General features: G+C 37.5%; 2 protein-coding genes across 2 annotated transcripts; both read right to left on the reverse strand.

The window, feature by feature from the left end:
- Positions 1 to 1,323: 1,323 nt before the first annotated feature.
- On the reverse strand, positions 1,324 to 12,915 carry rnf141 (ring finger protein 141). Its single transcript, XM_042495366.1, has 6 exons — positions 12,847 to 12,915; positions 8,495 to 8,698; positions 6,769 to 6,877; positions 5,632 to 5,813; positions 3,844 to 3,951; positions 1,324 to 3,703 (listed from the first exon to the last, which is right to left on the reverse strand). Exons 2-6 carry the CDS (start codon positions 8,629 to 8,631, stop codon positions 3,553 to 3,555), a joined length of 687 nt encoding a protein of 228 aa, XP_042351300.1. The 5' UTR covers positions 8,632 to 8,698; positions 12,847 to 12,915; the 3' UTR covers positions 1,324 to 3,552.
- A 3,350-nt stretch (positions 12,916 to 16,265) lies between these two features.
- LOC121950129 (alpha-1,3-mannosyl-glycoprotein 4-beta-N-acetylglucosaminyltransferase C-like) lies at positions 16,266 to 19,407 on the reverse strand. The gene is made up of 4 exons (XM_042496049.1): positions 19,398 to 19,407; positions 18,353 to 18,486; positions 17,515 to 17,662; positions 16,266 to 17,431 (listed from the first exon to the last, which is right to left on the reverse strand). The coding sequence occupies exons 1-4, from the start codon at positions 19,405 to 19,407 to the stop codon at positions 16,266 to 16,268; spliced, it is 1,458 nt and encodes a 485-aa protein (XP_042351983.1).
- Between the last annotated feature and the right edge of the window lie 427 nt (positions 19,408 to 19,834).

A 19,834-nucleotide genomic window follows, 5' to 3' on the forward strand; every position in this document is an offset into this window, starting at 1 on the left:
AACTTTGGGGCAACAACTTATTTTAGTTTTTTTTACTGTTATTGTTGCCGTTTTTTAATGACTTTATAAAACACGGCGGTGAAGCTAGTTTTAAGTGTTGGCGGCAGGAAGTCACCCTCGCGCGTGACCACACTGCTGCGTGTTGACGTCATGGTTGATTTAGGGATTATCAATAAATTTACTGTGACACACAACAACGTGTTTTCCCTACAAAATCTCATGCTGAATGACATAAAGGTGAAAAAAAGAATAACTAAATTGGTGGCATAACACACCGACTTGTTTTGCTAATATTTTATCTGTTTATTCTATATTAATGTTTTTGATAGAAAAAATGTTTGTTTTTTTCTCAGTTGTTTTAATATTAGGTGACCCAGTGAGTCAATATTAATACTTAATACCAAAGATTATTCCTGTGCTGGTCATATAGGGCATATCTCGTTCTTCATATTGGATTTAGTTCTTTTTCTACACAAGTATTACTACAGTGCATACATGGGGCACTACTCCATGACTTTTTATTATACCGTGACGTGGTGTAAAATGCATTTACACAGTACTGAATAAATGGATTTTAATGATCAGTAATACTACTTGTTTATGTAACAATTCAAGGGTTAAAATATCCTTTAAAAGGATCCCTAAATAATTTCAAGAGATAAAAAATCCACTCTTCTTTCACTCTGACGTACCACAAAGTTATAAAGTGCAAAAAGTGAGTATCTCTTTATTAAGGATAATACAGCACAGATCCATTCCACCATAATACACCTCCATCTATTCAGCAAATTTACATAGTGTGTGTATGTAGAATAATATTCTTTACAGTAATCTATTGTGAAAGTTTTCTCATTCTTTAGACATAACAGCTTTATTTTTTATCACTTTGAATGGACCACACAATAATGAAGAATAAAGAAAAGTCTCCTAAACCTGCACATTTTTTGTCCTACTGCTGTGAAAGGATTACAACATTTGATGATATTTTTCACCACAGAGATGAAATCATTGGTTTTTTTGACCAAGAAAGCTACAGCAAGGTTTCAAAGTGCGATTTGTCAGCATCAACAATCAAAAATTACTTTTGGTTAAATTAAAATTCATTGCTATGGTCTATTACATGAAGAGAAATTAATTGTCTATTCAGAAAATGACAACTCTTAAAAATAATGATGCTTATATAATTAAAATGCTTATATACTTAAAAATAATAATAATTAAAAATGTTATAGTTGGAAAAATCAATTAAATTATCTAAATGTGATGAAATGTGAAACTGAATATCTCGCTGAATGTCAGAAACAACACACTAAATTAGCCTTCTTTGTCTTTATAACTTTAAATAATGCATTACATTTCAGTAAAATAGATATTTATCACCCTAATGAGAATTAGGGTATATACATTTTCACATTTTCTGAAATACTTCAGTCCAGATCTAGTCCTCATAAATCACGACCCTCCATCCTCTTAAACTGACAGTGCTGACTGTGATTCATGTGATCCGAGAACCAGGACAGAAATACTTATCTAAAATAAAACTATTTTGTGGTTTTAAATTCTATGTTACTTGAAATATACAAGAGCTCCTTTGTAACTGAAAAGCTGCCTATCTTAATAAATCAGTTATGTTTACTCAAAGGCATGACAAAGCAAAGCAAAGCAAAGATGAGACTGGCTGTTTTGGGAGTGTAAACTACATTACTAATACAGCAATCAGATTAAAATAACCAAAATAAAATTATGGTAAATTAAAAACTATATACAAAGTAAAAGCTGAGAATAGCATAGACGACAAATAGTGGTTATTTCCAACAGTATAGAAGATGCCACAGCAAGCCAAGTCATTTAAAATCATATAAAACTATTTAGTTCTGTACACCCAAAAGACAATAATCAGTCACTCTGTCAGGCTCTGACGTGGATCAGAACATCTGTTCATATCTGGTTCACATAACACGGCTCATAAGGCATGTCATGTGGAGTATAAACATGCAGGGCTACATTGCACAGACTACAGAATAGCTTTTCAAGTGGAAAATAAATTCAGTTTTACACAGCTCTTTGTCTTAGGTTTGCACTTAAAACCAGACAGATGCCACTCTCATTTCTGTCTGTTAAATAAAAGGCCAGGGGTCAGCTAGCTTAGCCTAGCTTAGCACAAAGACTAGAAGCAGGGGGAAATAGCTAGCCTGGCAAACGTAACAAGGTCGCTGTAATAAGTCATATCCCACTTATTTAACCATACCAGAAAGAAGGTATACAAACAAACATATAACGTGTGGATTTTGTTATGTTTGAGCAGACCCAGGCAAGCTCTTTGCACCATTTCCTTTCTAAGCTAAGCTAAGCTAAACTAAGCTAAGCTGTAGCTTCATGTTTATAGTACAAACATTAGAGTGATATGAGTATTATCATATAATTCTCCCCAAGGAAGCGAATAAATTTTCGACATTTAGTTTCCAAAATGTCGAACTATTCATTTAAATTTGAAAAGTAGAACTATATGTGTTACACTTGTCAACCCTCGCCAGATATAAGAGCCGATGCAGGATCAGAGTTCTGCATAAGCTCGGGTAACCATGGGCAAAAAAATTGGATTTGCGGTGGCATTTTGTCTTAGTTTTATTTCCAGGTCCAGTTCTGTGTGAAAAAAAAAAAAAGTGCGGGTTGGATCCTGGGTGTTGGATGATAAATATATTGCAATTAATTGAGAAAAATGGCAGTATATTGTAATGTAATGTAATAACATTTTAATCCCCTGCTGAAATTATGTGTTCTGCACCACCTGGAAATTGATCAATTCAAATCAATTCATTCCAGTGTTTCACTAACGGGGCAAGTTAACTGTGAAAATTTGCTGAATAGGCAAATAGGAGAATAGGCAAAAATATTAATTAAAATTGTATTTCTTGAAATACCTTTGTTTCACATGTATGGGATGACCCAAGTTGATCACTTTGATCATACTGCCTAACCAAATGATTTAAACATTTCATGGTAATTATAGGATTTGCAGTTTTGAGTCAAGCAAATTAACTAATAGGTCATATGTGCAGAGGACGTGGGCGGTATGGCATGTCGTGGTGCTGGTTTGGGTCTTGAAAATGCGACCTGTAAAGGACTCTGAGTGCCTAGTTAATCCCACCAAACATCTTCCTACAGTTAAAATTTACCAAAAAACATGTCCTCCTGGTTATCTGTGTGTTAAATCAATAAATTATAACGTATTATAACATATTGCAAATACTGAATTTTCACTTCAGACAACGGATTATCACACACAGTTCCCATAAAGCATCAACAATTACTTGGGTTACAAAGAGCATCCTGGGATTTTTTTTGTTTTAGGACTTAAAAGACACAAGGTTTTTATTTTCCAAACCTGTCACTGAGAACTAAAGGAGTAGGAAAACCTGCCGGTTTCTTCTGCGTTGTAATCTTTTTGGGGAAAATCTCCTCCTCAGTGAATGTGACTTTTTGTGTTACATGTTAAGTCTGCTTGGTGCAGGTCGATTTCTCTTGTCATCTATTGCCTCAATGTGCCGTGCATTAAGGCCTGTGTGGGTGGCCCGCTTCATCAGCCAAGTTGAGGATGTAGCCAGCTATGTCATCCTCTGTGGGGAAATCAGACATTACCCACGATTCATTGGCAGCAGTCACTTGCAAGCGACATATCGGACAATTTCGGCTCTGCCCACTCCTGTAGAAACAGAGTGTGTAATCATTACTGTCAGTATTTGATCACATCTTGGGCAACTTAAATGTGTCTGTGACACGTTTATGTGATTCACACAGCAATAGAAGAATGATCTAATTGAGTCAAGCTTTATATCAACTCACCATTTATCAATGCACTTTTGACAGAAGCTGTGAGCGCAGGGCAGAATAAGGTCGGCCTTTCCGTCCATGCAGATGCAGCACTCCTCCTCATCTGTCAGCTGCTTCACTCTGCATGCACACACAACCAGAAAAGAGATACGTCCAACTGTTTTCTAGGGAGGAAGGTACCGGTTTTTACAAAAAAAAATGGTATTTTGTAATGAAAAGCCTGATGTTGGATGAATCTTGATGGTTTTCAATCAAATGATTTGCTTCAGAGAAAATGTCCCTCTGTGTTATAAAAATGCATTAAAGTGTAAAAACAATCCCCTCAGCCTTTCACAGCTCCCCCGAAAGATGGGAATTCATCCAGAGGGATAAACATTCTGCTGCAAGATAAGTTTTAAAATCTAAGCATTTATGCAGCTTGTGGGACATTTAAGACCCGTTTTCTGTTGTCCAGCAGCAATGACACCTGTGGTGAGTAAGAGAAAACTGCATTCATTGATTTTTTGGCCATTTCAGGACTCAAGGTGAAAGTTTATGCCCACCTGCTTAATGCAAGTCCAACGTTCACTCTCCTTTTAGTTCTGATTTGGGTCTTGGCCCACTCCTGATCAAAATGTGGCGGCCATTATCACAGGATTGAAGGTACAACCCCCGCTCTTCCTGTCCACAAGTTCAGGTGTCCTTTAGCAAGACACTGAACCCAGAGTGGCTTATAATGGTCAGGCCAGCAGCTTGCATGGTGGGTTGCTGCCATCAGTGTGTGACTGAGTGTTTGAAAGGGTGAATGAGAGTTGACTGTAAAGCAGCCTTTTACTATTAATCAAATATCTGGCTCTTAAGCTGCTAAAGACTCCACTGTGTTAACCAGCCTCAATCTAACTATGTCTTTGATGGTGTGCAGGTAATGTCCAGGTTGTCTCACAGCTGGAAACCAAAGAAATCAGCAAAAACCTTCAAGATAATTATCACCAACTCCAAGCTTTACAGCACCTTTAAGTTTTTCCCATTATAGATGGTCATTAAATGGATAAAAATGCTGAGAGGTCCATAGTCAGTTCAAGGTTGATCTGAGTGGTCATGACTTTTTTCTTTTAGGAGTCCTGGGACTGTTGTAGATGTAGCATGTAACACAGGGATACTCAACATGCTTCGCTTGGGGGACCCTTTTGTAAATTGACAGGAGGCCAGGAGCCAGTAACAGCAACCCCATACATGTGCGTAGGATTTTAGGACGTATCTGGGATTTTAGGAGTTTTCAAGAAATTTAGGATGTTTCTAGGATTTTTGGGCATTTCTCGGGTTTTAGGAGGTTTTTTAGGATTTGAGTACATTTCTAGAATTTTAGAATGTTTCTAAGATTTTAGGACATTTCTAGGATTTAAGGATATTTCTAGGGTTTAGGGACATTAGGGGCTTAACTGGGGCCTCTGTCAGGGAGTGCAGGGATCCTCCACTTGCACTTTTTTTGACAAACAAGCTCTATTTTGAAGCTGTTTTCTGGACTCTGGCATCTTATGTATACAGAAAATTTACAAAAACAATTTCTAGTGTGAATCAATTTTATTTACTGGGAAGTAAAAAATGGCCTGGGGGGGGGCAGATTTGTCCCGCAGACAGCAAGTTGAGTATCACTGATGTAATGCATTTAAGACACAAGCTTTTACGTATGTTTATGTGAAACAATGAATGTAAAAGAAAATGATGATTTTCAATGAAAACTCTCTTTCCATGTAAAAAAAGACTCATTCAGTGATGGGGTCTTTGACTGTTTCAGGGACCGCTTCACGTACACCTACATACCTGCCCATCCACATGCTGGCCTGGCAGGACTCTGTGGAAGGGAGCTGGGCAGACGGGCCCTCGGTGGCGCCCTCTACAGACAGCACCTCAGCAGCCTGGCTGGTGATGTCTCGGTACAGCTGGGTGAACTGGTACAGGTTCATGATGCGTGATGCTTCCACCATACCGTTCTCCTTGTTGATCTGGGAGGAAGCAAATGCAATAATATGACTCACACTTGACACACTGGTGTAGTGAACTGTATGCACAGATGCAGTTACAATCCTACACTGCTCTTAGGTGGTTGGGTTTTGCCAGTGTGGACTTAGGGCAGCTAATGCAGGTGTTTATTTCCGTGAAGCTTCTAAATCTTAAACTAGATTATTTCTATGTTTTAAAAAAATCTGTCAATGAAAGCATCTGAAAGAGCATGTTTATCCTGGAATAGTAAACATGATTAGGTTGATGTAGTACTAATTTGTAGTATAAATGAAACTTAAAGCTCCGTTTTAGCTCTGTTTGGTACATTTGAGCTCGATCATACTGTAGCTGCAAGTGCTGCATAAACTCAGCTTTGTATTCCCATTAAAATTAAATTGCACAGTGACTCAACCACAATGAGTGCCGGTGGAATACTACAGGAACACGTGTAATCTTTCTCCCCGCAATAACTTCATATCCCCTCTCCTCCATGAAGAAAAAAACTGACTCATAAGTGCCACGTAAAGAGAAAAAATTAGATTATATTCTTTAGCAGACGTGTGCACTCACATTTTTACAGTCAAAGCCTACTAGGTTTATTGTTGTATTTCACTTTCCAAACTACTTCTTTTAAAGATTTTAGTTTATTCGACTAAATGAGCTAAGAGCGCTTGCAGGACTACATTCATATTTACACAAGTCATACATGAAAGTGACTTCTGTCACCAGCAGCTTTTACTGTTTGTCTTTTAAACACAGATACTGTCATTTAATGAACAGCCCTGTGAAATGTCATTAAGCTATAAAAGGTATAAAAAGTAGATAACGCCCAAGCCTAATCTACACGTTCATTTTCTCTACCTCCATCTCTCTTTCTCTCCCTTACACAAAACCAAAGGTGTGTGCAGATGCTCTTGTTGGCATTTGATATGAGTTCAAAACTGTCTTTGGTGTCACCTTCGTACAGAGGACCCTGACAGCCACCTTCCACAAGGCCGTGGCATCAGATCCTGGCTGCACCTCAAACAGCAGGTGCTTCTGCTGTCCAGACGCTAGCTTGGCCGTACTGAGCGAGATCCAGAAGAAGAAAGAGAGAAAGAGAGAGAGAATGTGTTCAAAAAGAAAGTACTCTGCGTCGTTTTTACTGCTGCAACTTTTTTTATGCACCACATATCTTGAACAAACTCCCAGAAAGCTGCAGATCTGCTACAACTCTGTTCTTTTAAATCAAGGCTAAAAACTCTGTGACTTGCCGCTGTCTCTTACTAGCTCATACATGTATTTGTTTCTTACAGAACACTGTAACTTCTGTTCTTGTATTTTATACCTGTCTTAGTATAGTTTTAGCTCATTTCTTCTTCTGTTCTCTAGCTCTTGCTCTCTGTGTTTTTAATTCATTATAAAAAGTCCCTTTATAATGTCCTTCTTTTGAACTCTGTCTTGCTGCTTTTGAAGTTTTATGAGGAGCACTTTCAACTGCCTTGATGCCAAAATGCATGGAGCTAATACCCTGCCAAAACTTAACAAACAAAACACATTTAACAAATGCCCTACCATTTACTAACAAACACAACGTGGTTTGCAAATGAAAAAAATAATTAACAAACTAATGCATTTTGTCTTGAAAATACAAACAAATATCAAATAAATACACAACATATATTTACACGATGCTTCAGAAACAATGTAACAATGCTTCAGATGTAGAATGACTGGGGACATTTGTGAGAAAATCCCAGCATTATTAACAGCAGAAAAATTCTGCCAAAGGTCATGTGATATTTTTTCATGTTTGTAGAATATATTTTTTGTACTTGTAAGACATTTTGTGTTTGTTTCTGAAGCATGATGTAGAAATACGGTGTATAATTTAATTTGATAGGTACATTTTATATTTGCAAAGCGAAATGCATTCGTTTGTTTATGCTGTTTTTCATTTGCAAACTACATTGTGCTTGTTAGTAAATCATGGGTCATTTGTAAACATGTTTGGCTTGTTTGCTTAGAGTAAGCAGGATATTAGCTCAAAAGAAATATGCTATTAAATTAACTTGCCTTGCTTTATGCTATGAACACAGCTGTAGAGGTAAACCAACATAAATAATACAGCTGGGCGTTTTCCCAAAATGCAAAGTGTGTTTCTTGTCAAACTGCTATGTGCTGTTTATTGTGTGCACCCTGCAGTTTGGGTGCTTTTTACTCTTTGAGAAAGCTGTGCTTCTAACTGGGCTTTCTGGAGTAAATTCAAATCCATGAAAATATGGGTTGGTTCAGAAAACCTGCAGCTCTGCACTGGATATTCCTCGACTTGACGACATAATGCGGTTCATAATTGCTTAGATTATGCTGCATAAATTATTGCTCGATTTATCTAAATGCTATCTTCATTCTGAGTTTCTTCTTCGCTACTGAAAATAACTCACTTAAACCCAAATATCCTGCTTCACAGTTACTGTTTCTGAAAGCTAGCAAGCTAAAATTAAATTGGCAGCAGCAGGGCCTGTGTCTGGGGAATAAGATGAGCCTTGATGGAGGAATAGTGCTGAAGCTAGCTGTGCAGAGTTTTGCCCTAAAAGTCTAAAAGCCAAGAAGAAAATCAATGAAACATCAGATGCATTCAGGTAAAACAGCTGTATGTTTGCACATAACATCTTACTAATGTCAAGAAGAGACTGTGACTTACACATCGTTAAGTTCGGCCACTCTCGCTAAAAACTCCTCGTAGGTCAGGTAGCCGCTCTCACGTACCAGCCCAACGTGTTTCACCAGCTTCTCAGGCAGACGGGTCATCACCGCCTGACCTGAGAGCTGCTGGCCCATCCTGGCAGCAGCAGCACTTACCAAACAGACCTGGCAGGAGGCTGCACCTCATTCAGCTCTGCAGAGCCTGGTGGGACACAAACAGTTCAAAGTCAAAAACATTTTTTGACTTTTAAGACTTATCTCTCTAGGACAATCTAGACTTCACCAATTATTTGAGTTGAATCACTGAAAAAATCTGCAGTGTGATTGAAAAGTCAACATATTATCTGTCCTACCCTGTCACAATAACTATGTTATTGACTTACTGAGGTCAGCAAAAAATATCCAGCTCATATCCATATTTCGCTAATTATTGCCAGTTGTGTTTACAGGCGTTTTCAATGACAGTATGCAGTATGTCATGATGCCATAAAAAAAAGCAGGATTTTCTCAACCATGATGAGACTTGGGCACAGCACCTAAGCGTTTTTTTTTTTTGGTTTTTTTTTCACAGCACCTACACCTCACCTGCTCTCCACGTTGGAGTTTCACAGTGGGTTGGCTCAGCTCCTCACACGAAAAAAAACATACACAAATGTATTAAGGTTTTATATATTTAGGATATTACGAACAAATCCACTCTAATTCCAATGTAAATATATTTCGAAAGACATAGAAGTTAATTGCTTTTTGAAATGGTTTACTTGCATTTTTATGTGATTATATTATTATATCAGTGGCAAATAAAGATCATTATATCAGTGGTATAAAAGGGTATTAAAAAATAACAATGATGTTGTTCATCACAATGATTTCTGGGACAATATATCGTCCACCGAAAGTAGTTATTGTGACAGGCCTTTCTTAAGCCTGACTGCTCTCTCATTAAAAGCTGTGGTTTCATGTAAACACTTGCTGTGTATGTAAAAATACCCAAATGCAGCTAGAAGCCATGAAGACCACTCTCACACAACTGTGAACCAAATTTCCATTCTTTGAGTTTCAATGTACTTTTAAAGCACTGAAAAATGTCTGTTAAACATTTGACACATCAGGCCAATGAACAGCAAACATTAAATACAGTATTGTATTAAAAACAAATGAAGTGTGAATATTTACTGATGATTTGTGAGATCTAAATCTTGCAATTTCATCAGAATTTTTCAGATTTGCTTACTGTGATTAGTATTTAGTTATTGAAGTAAACGGGAAAACAAATTCTATGAACCAAAACAAAATATTTAATTCACCATTTTCTGATGAAAGTTAGGTTAGGTTAAAGCTGGCATCTTAAGTATCCCTCAAGTGCTCCACAAACTCAGTTTTAAATTAAATTGCAGAATGACTCAACCAAAATGGGTACGGGTGGAATACTGAGGGGAATTATGTAATGTTTCTGCTTGCAGTAACTTCATAACTCCTCTTCTCCTCCATGAGGAGAAATACTGACTCACAGGTCCAACATGCAGAGAGAAAATTTTAGATAGGGCTGATAATATTTTAGTACATGTCATAAAGCCCTAAAGGTTCTGGTTATATTTATCAGGCATGAGCACTCACATTTTATAGGCAACACCTACTAGCTGTACTTCTTTATTTTAAAGATTCCTTATTTAAAACAGATAACTGACAAGAAATAGCAAAATAAAATCAAAACTTTAGGAAACACAAATGCTGTCACTGAAACAGTATGAACCGAACAAAGTCAACAGCAAAGCTCAAATCAAATCAAAAACTGTACAGAAAAACTATATTTCTTGGCTTGCAAACATTCAATAATTGCATTACCAATCACAGACCAATTACAGTATGTTGCCTACTAGTAACTTGATGATACACCATATGACTAAAAGCTATGTGGACGCTCATATGCAATTGCTGAACGCGTCCCATAAATATGATCATTAACATGCTACTATAACAGCCTTAACTCTTCTGGGAAGGTGATTTGCTCTCATTCAGCCACTGATGTTGGATAACAAGATCTGGGTCAAAGTTCAGTTCATCCCACAACTACAACTACTTGTTCTTCTACATGAAACTGGCAAAACAATAATACTTTTTTGGAAGCACAGTATACAATCACAACAGAAACAAAATAAATTAATCATCCACCTGTGAATGACAGAACCGCTTGGCATTCTCCCAAGTACGAGCAGCGTCCGTAACAATCAAAAATGACATCAACAGCAGGTGAAACAAGCTGCAGTGTAAATAACAGATGTCAAGGACCAGAAACATATAACAAAAGACTAAAAATAAAAAGCTATAGACTGAAAATAGATAAATGGATATACAAAAACAACAGCTGACACATAACCCCTAACAGAGGCATAATCATGTCATAATGTACATATACGTATAATCTTTATGACTGCTATTGGGTAAAATGATAACCAGAGCTGATGCTTTAAACTTAACATATTCATCCATATCCGTATGACTGCCTGTGTTAGAGGGCTCCAAATACACAATTTACAAAAATATTGGAAGGTCAGCTGCTTCTTGCATCATATGGGTTATAAAATAAAAATTAAAAATCTCATAAAATTGAGAAAAAAGCAACTGTTTCATCTTTCAGTGAAAAAGTATTTAATTTTGCACTACTCCTAAAAGCGGCAGCACTTGCTGTTGACTTCATGCTTCTTTGCTATGGTCATGTCTACTCCCTAGCAGGACATGTACGTTGTTAGGTGTTTGTTTGCTTATTTACCGTCTGCTTATTAAAACACAGAGTAGTTCCACCTGTTTAGTTACTATTTGGTGCATGTCTACAAACTGTATGACTGCATCATGAAATGAACAGAAAAAATCAAAGGTGATCCTTCTTGCTTAATCAATATTGCATGGTGGGCCGCATATAACATATTCAGAAAGACAAGATGGGGCAGTTTAAAATTCCTCCACAGACCACAATTGACCCATTTTTTTTGAAGAAAAAGAAAGTCTAAAAAAGGCAAGCAAGACTTGGAAAAAGTGATTAAAAATATAATACTTCTATCTTTGTTTTGTAATTAGGATAATTATATAGTTTTCCCTAACCTTTTCCCCCTAGACACTTCCCCTAGCTTTAAAAAAAATTATCTTACCAAGATGCTGATTGTCTTTCATTCCTTTTTTTTAAAAGAAATCTTTCAAAAGTTAAAAAACTTGTGAGGGGCATCTGAACACAGCACAAAATGCATCAACAGAGGATGCCATATCTACTGCTCTTCACTCAGTCTTTACTCACCTGCAGAATAACAACAGCTACATCAGGATGCTGTTTGTTGACTTCAGCTCAGCATTCAACACAGTATCTCCCATGAAGATGACTGGAAAACTTAACACTCAGTACAACACTCTGCAACTGGATACATACTTCCTCACATGCAGACCTCAGAGAGTTAGGATTGGCAGTCTCACCTCTACATTAGTGCTCAACCCCGGAGCCCCTCAGGGCTGTGTGCTCAGCCCCCTTCTGTTCTGTGACTGCACTCCCAGACATCAGGAGGACTCTACTGTGAAGCATGCGGACGACATCACCATCATCGGCCATATTACAAACAACGATGAGAGTTCATGCCGGGAGGAAATCAACAATCTTGCAGAGTGGTGCACAGAACAACCTACTGCTCAACGTTAGTAAAACCAAGGAGCTGATTGTTGATTTATGAAAGAAGGAGGCAGAGACACACACCCCTGTCTACATCAGTGGAGCAGGTGAACAGCTGTAGGTTCCTTGTAGTTACTATCACTGCTATCGAAAGTGAAACTGTTTGTCCGTTGAGAGCTGCCGTTTACATAAATAAACACATACTGTCACATCAGCTAAAGCCACGTGATCAGTTCCTGTAGCCGCTACCTAACAGTTGGCAACATGAAGTATGAAATCTCAATTGAAACAGAACCATGGTTAAGAATTTTATCGCTCTTGTTAACTCAGATAAACAACCATGTGTTCACCATCAGCAGCATCAGCTTACTTAGCATTATATAATGACGTCCAAACTATCAGTAAGCTAACAGCTAGGACGTTTAATATTTCACCCGTCACTGTGGTAAATATCACAATTATTCTCGTTTTAAAACGCCCTTAAAACACACCCAACTTTAGATATTACCCACCAATGAACCTCGGTTCAAACATGACAAGCTAATCTTAGCATGCTAACGAGCTTTAGCACGAAAATAACCATTCAATAAAGCAATGCGTGAATACGCCAAATTCCCTCTATATAAAGATAAGAACTAAATTAAATAAATACAATAATACGATAAGAAATACACGATAAAAGAAGCTTCTTTTCTTACCAAACAACAAATAACAGCAGAGGCAGGCGTCCAAACTTCACCGCTGGCTGTTTGTGTTGACAAAATCCGGGCGCCGTTTGATGACGTCACAGTGCGGCCTATAGTTTCACCTCCACGTCATTTCAGGATAATCATTATAATAGTAACAATAATGATAATGATAATAATAATAACAATGATAGTATCAAAATAACAATAATGATATTAATTATTATAACTATTATTATTTTTTTTAAAAACGTGGTCCACACTAAAATGTGGTTGTTGAAATCTAAAAGGCTCCCACTGTTTTTTATTTTAAGAATGTTTTTTCTACACTTATAAAAATCAAGCCCCTCTGCAATTTTGATGACAGAGTACAAGGTATTGTTGTATAATTCAAGTGTAATTCTCCTTCACAAAATGGGGTTAACTAGATTATAATTATACCAATTTCTTGTCCAGAAGTATTTTTTTCTCAAAATTATCTATTTAAAACTGTCTCAAACACAAAAGTATGCACAATACTAAACTGCATTTAATCGTATCAGTACTTCAACTCTGCACAATTACATTTTAATCCAAATTCTTTTTTGACACTTCATGTGTGTTTGATATTCTGATATGTAATCTTTTTCCATGGTGATTGATTGTGGAAAGCTACATTAATTTTCCAAACCAAGATGTCCCAATCTGCATCCAAAACAATTAATTAGCAAAGTGAAAAAAGTTTTTTGCACTTAAATAAACTCTTAAAATAAACCTGCTTTTAACTGCATTGCCAACTTAAAAAAGGTGCAATTTGCCAAATTTTATTCTGGAATCAGACAAAACTCGAAGTGTATCTGAGCTACTGATTTCATTTTTGTTTTTTTAATTGATGACTTAAAAGACTTCATAACCACAAAGGTTGGTTCTTTGTCATTAAGTCTAATTTTCAACAAAAAACTCATTTTTTGGTTTGGCTATAGCTGCAAAAAGTTCTGCAAATTACTGTAATGGGATGTTTTGATAAAATTATGTAGCCCATGCTGTGTCCATGAAGGCATGCAAGAAAAACAAAGTTTTCTTCATGAAATCGAGGTCCCATGGCATGCCTATGTGACATTCAAATGGTAATTTTGTGGATGAAATATTCCTTAAATATTCAGCAAAAGCTTACTAAGCATCTTACTATTGCCATTAAAAGAAATATCCTGTAAAACGTATTATATTATCTATTTTAATAGACAAAAATAAAAATAAAATAAAATAAATGAAAAAAAATTGAAAAAAAAAACATAAAAACACATTGGTAAGTGTCATAAAATCTTAATAATTTCAGTTGATTTGATTAAATAAAGTCAATTTATGCATCGACATGCAATTGCTGCCAATAATGTAATAACTTGTATAAATGTAATAATAAATCACTCTTTACTACAAATAAAAGAAAACACACACACACACACACACACACACATGCAGACATACACACACACACTTCAAATAAGTGGGTTAGAAATTTATCAGGGTGGGTCAATATAATACTAATGCAAACAATTTATAACACCATGTGAGGTTTTGTTTTTACACTTTCAAATCAATAATTGAGATATTTTTGATAGAGAGCTCTCTGAGGGTTTCTTTGTATCAATCTGTCTTTTACCCAGCAGATGGCACCAAAGGACACAAATTAAATAAAGTCACAGCCACCGAGGTTTTAAGAGAGTTCAAGCTCTTATGACACATCCGTGGTCCAAGCTCATACTAATTCTGTACATTTAAAACAAACCCAGCAGATGCGGCTGAGATTCTTATTAAAAAGGTCCATTTTTGGCAACAATTTTTTAAACATGATGACAAATAATGTCAAGCTATGAAAAATGTCAGCTGTACCAGCTGTTTGGTGACCTCCAAATCTGCAAACTCAAAATTCCCTCAAAAAATAAAAATCTTAGTGGGAAACTATTTCCAAAAAAGTTAAATTACCTCCACTCATTAAGGAGTCCGGCAATTATTGTCAAGATTCTGCCAGCTGATTCGTAGAGAAACAAGTCACCTCACACAGTTGGCTGACTCCTTTTACTTGATTGAAGAAATTCATGATTTTTTAAAGCATATTCTGACACTTCCAGATGGAGATGCAATTACGACTTCTTATATCATTATCAGGTCCTCAGGCTCGTTCTGATGGCTCTCCCTTAGCTGCTCAAAAGTCCTGACAGAATCACACAGCAGGGCACTCTAATGAGCCATTAAAACTTTTCCTCCTTGGCCTTTTCTTTTCAGATTATGTTTCATTTTAGATGAAGGAAACAGTGCAGCACTGAACCCATTCTCAATTATTTTCAGCCACCGGGCAAAAGGCAGTTATCAATCCAGGCTGGGTGAATCACTTCCTTATAATCCTGACAATCAGACTGAATCACAATTTTGTTTTTCCTCATTATTCAAATTTGATCATTGACAAGTGATTTTGACGTCTGCAACAAGGTTATAACTAGAGTTACCGCCCTGCAAGTTGTCCCACAGTTTACATCCATGTCTGTGACATCATCACACAACCAGCGCAGTTTCAAGGTGGACGTCCAAGATTAGTGTCACCAGTTTCAGTATCTGACCAAATATCGCCCCTTCTGTTCCTGAGTTATGATTTTAATAACTCATAACTAGCGTAATAATTTATGGTTTAACAACAGCTAGAAAAGTGTTTATGAATATTATGATATTAGGATTATGATGTCACAGTGAAGTTGACCTTTGACCTTTTGGATATAAAATGTAATCACTTCATCATTATATCCTCTGAGACATTTGTGTAAATGTTTCTAACAATTAGTATAAATCTTAGGTTATGGCCAAAAACATCTTTTGTGAGTTCATAGTGACCTTGACCTTTGACCTCCAAGCACCAAACTCTTATCAGTTGATCGTTGAGTCCAAGTGGAGGTTTGTGCCAAATTTGAAGGAATCCCCTCAAGGCGTTCTTGAGATATCACATTCACGAGAATGCAACAGACAGACGGGCAGAGTGATGGACAGACAGACAGAGTGATGGACAGAGTGATGGACAGACAGACAGTGATGGACAGACAGACAGAGTGATGGACATACAACCCAAACACAAAATGCTGCTGCATAAAAATGTTAGAAAACAGCCCATTTATAAGTCAAAGTTTTGAAGCTTAGATTCTGTGGCATGCCTCTTTAAGGCGCTATCACAAACAAAAAACAAGAAAGCAGCCATGTATGAACAATTTTATATACAGATTTAGGAAAATGAACATACGTATAAAGGCTCCATACTGTACATATTTGTCATTTTAATATTTCACACTGAAAACATACAGCAGATTTCTGAACAACCCAAGAAAATATGGATTGCTTTGAATCCCATAAGTAGTCCAAAATGAACCTTTAAAATCAATACTGTACATATAGATGACTATTTAAAAATGTTACTTTATAAACTGACTAACAGGCTGTGTGGTCCATAAACTGATAGTCCTTATGATGAGCCACTCTTTCTGACTGGCAGTGACGACGACTCGCACACACTCGATGTCGAAGCCGATCTTGTGGTCCACGTTGTTAACCTCGATGCTTCCACCTTTAAACTCTCCTAATGTGATGTAGGATGTGCACTGCCGTCCCTGTTTAGTGTCCACAGACTTCTGTCCAACTTCCAGAGCGCCGTGGTGAAGAACGTCATTCTGTCTGTCTTCTGTGCCCGTCACAATCTTAATTCTGCTGATTTTAGTTGATTTGTTAAAGATTATGACAAAGAAGTCTCCAGTGCACGGAGGCTTCCCCCAGAAATATTCATCAACAGTGCTGTAAGCCTTGGTGGCGTCATAGTTTTCAAAGACGTTGATGTTTGTGTAAAGGCTGGCAGGAGGGTTGTCGGGAATGTCTATGGAGTCTTCCTCAAAATCGTCGTCCTTCAACTTGTTCTCCGCTCCTTTGTAAGAGGAGTAGTAGCCCATGTGCTGGAACAGTGAGGGCTTGAAGCGGATCACGTCTTTCTGGGCCAGCAGACCCCTGAAGTGGATGAGGAGCCAGTCGCAGGGCATTTCCTGGTAGAACATGAGGAGGAAATGAGCCAGACGCGGCAGGTCTCTGGAATGGTACAGCTTCCCGATGTAGCCCAGCTTGGAGAACTCCAGCATCACCCAGTACGAACCCTCTCTGGAGGTGATCACCTTCTTGAGCGCCGTCAGGAAGTTCCTGGAGCAGCGCACGTCGTCCTCTAACATCATGTAGAAGTGAGAGAGGTTCGTGCAGAAGTTGAGGAGGAAAGCGTAGTCCACGTTCTGCTTGGAGCGAAAACGGACCCTGTCCTCCGGGTCATTGTAGTTCCTTTTTAACCCGTCCAGAGATGGATAGTACTCCTCTGGGGCCTGGATCACCAGGAGGCGTCCGGCTATGATGTGGTGGGCAAACTTCCTGGTGATTTCCTGCACCAGGTTCTCACACCAGACCAGGTCAAAGTCCGCAAGGTGGACCACAACCACAATCTCTTTGAGTTCCTCATAACTGGACTGATCAAAGATGGATTTGATTGTCTCCAGGAGGTAATTCCCCTTTTTCCTCTTGACAGATGACAAACCAATGGTGAGATACTCTGTGGACAAAAATCACTTCAGTCACTTCATCATGGAACAAAAGCCAACACCAAAGTACTTTCTCGTGGGTGGAAATACCTACTTCTGCGTGGCAAAGGAATTCCCGCAAGGTAGCGATACGTCACATTAATAGTCCCAGAGAAATTAGACAGATCTCTGAATGTATGGACGTATCTCTCAGAGTTTGCAGGATGCATCAGAGTCTCTCCCAGCTGCCTTTTTTCAGCCTCCTGAAATTAAAAATAACAAGAACACAATGAATAAAAGCCACTAGTGGTGGAAATACTCAGATGTTACGTACATCGTACATGTATCATTATATATTAGACATTGTATTACTCATGCATTAAAGTAAAAGCAGGATTTCATTGTTATAGCTGGTTGAGTTTGAGCTTATTTTGAACTATTCTGTATAAGGATAGCAACTAATGATTATTTTAATTCTGGAATAATTAATTAATTTATATTTTCTCCATTAATCAACATTTTTTTTTGTTTGTAAACATTTAGAAAATGCAGTGATAAATGCCTTCACATATACCCAGAGTCCAAAGTGACACCTACACAGTATTTGTTTTGTCCAACGAACAGTATAAACAACTAATTATTAAAAATACATTTTAAATTAAACGGAAAAGCAGCAAGTCCTCATATTTGTGAGACTAGAACAAAAATGTACAGTAATGTACATAAAATGAATATGAAGAGTTGCCAATTAATTTTCTGTTATTTGACAAAATGATTTAACGAATAACTGTTTCAGCTCTTCTTGTACATTTTCATGTTTTGTGTACAAAAATCTCAACCTGTAACGAAACTAAAGCTGTTAAATTAATACAGTGGAGAAAAAAAACAAACAATTAATGACTGGATTGAATCATTTAAAGTCACAATGTTTTGGTAACAAATTTCAATCTTACCAGCACGTATCCATCATCCATGTAAAGGTTGAAGAGGAGGAGGAAGGTGATGAGGAAGCCAAGGAAGGGCAACATGGATCGTTTCCTGAAACACCTCATCTTGTCCACAGACTTCCACATGAGCCTCAGGACCACTGCAGGAAACATGATAAAACAGAAAAATTGTTGTCAAACCTTACATAAAGATGTAAAAGAGTAAAAGAGTAAGGCTCGTTAACTCATCATAAAACACATTTCATTTAAATGCCATGGAAACAAAATAAAACTCACCCAAACTGTCTTGGATACTCTTACTAGTAATGTAGTTAGTAAGTCTACTGTTTCAACAATCACCACCTCCAGTTTGGTCAAAATAAATCCTTAATTCATCAAATGAGATGTAAAAAACATGCTGTTATTCTCCACGGTCTCTCTCTGTCTGCTGACCACCGGCTGTTTACGGTCCTGTAACTTATCCCTCTACCACAAGGTGTCGCAGTGTCTTTCAGCTCAGCTGCTTGTTTCACCAGTAGAGACCGTAGACTGAGCGCTGGTGATGCGGGCTTTGCACTACTTACAGTGAGTTTAATAGAAATAGTAGAGCCTGTATTTATGATGGTGTCGAAAAACGTACTTTCGGGATTTTTAAATACCCTGCTATACCGTGATACTACTATAAGTCTACTATAAAGTAGTTATGCTGTTGCATCAAGCAAACAAGGAGGTTAACATTTATTTTGAGTTTCTGTCCACCTGATGAATGCAAGTCCATTAATCACTCTCTTTTTGCTGTTTATGGCCTCGAACAACTCCTAAAAACCTGAATTAGGAAAATCTAATACTTTTACCTTTTATTGGTAAATGTGTGTTAAAGACATTTTAAGATGTTTTAAGGACTTGCAGCCCCCCGGTTGTGTTTATCAGAACCTTTTTGTTGGAAACAGGGTTGATAAGTACAGTAAGAAACAATAACGCTGTGGGCCTTGAAACCAAAACAACAAGCAAAAATGTGCTAAAGCGTTCTGCAGAGCTGAGAAGAACTGCAGTGTCAGATGGTAACTCTCACTATGAGCCATTCCCTTCACATCACAGTCATTTGATCCATTGTTTATTGATTAGCACAGCCTTAATTAAAAGAATCATTAGTCGCAGCCCTGAAGTATCAATCACAACACTGGATGGATATTCATCTTTAATTGGGCTGTGATGAGGTACTCAGCGTGACAGATGCGGCCATCAGGGCTAACACAGAGATACAGAGGGCTGATTTCAAGGTTTATCATTGGACTAAGCAGAATTATTGCTAATAATGGATCATTTCGGTCGTTCGTCTGAGGACTCATAAGGGGAAACGTCAGTCGTCTGTTCAGTTTGTGCTTGATGTGTCAAAACATAATAAACACCAGTGGCATCGCTTGATAGAAAACAAATACCTCGAGCCTCCTTAAGTGTGATATTTACTCATAGTGTTGACAAGTAAAAAAGAATCATCCTGCTCACTAT

The sequence above is a fragment of the Plectropomus leopardus genome, chromosome 11 (assembly GCF_008729295.1).
Source record: "Plectropomus leopardus isolate mb chromosome 11, YSFRI_Pleo_2.0, whole genome shotgun sequence".
Taxonomy (NCBI): domain Eukaryota; kingdom Metazoa; phylum Chordata; class Actinopteri; order Perciformes; family Serranidae; genus Plectropomus; species Plectropomus leopardus.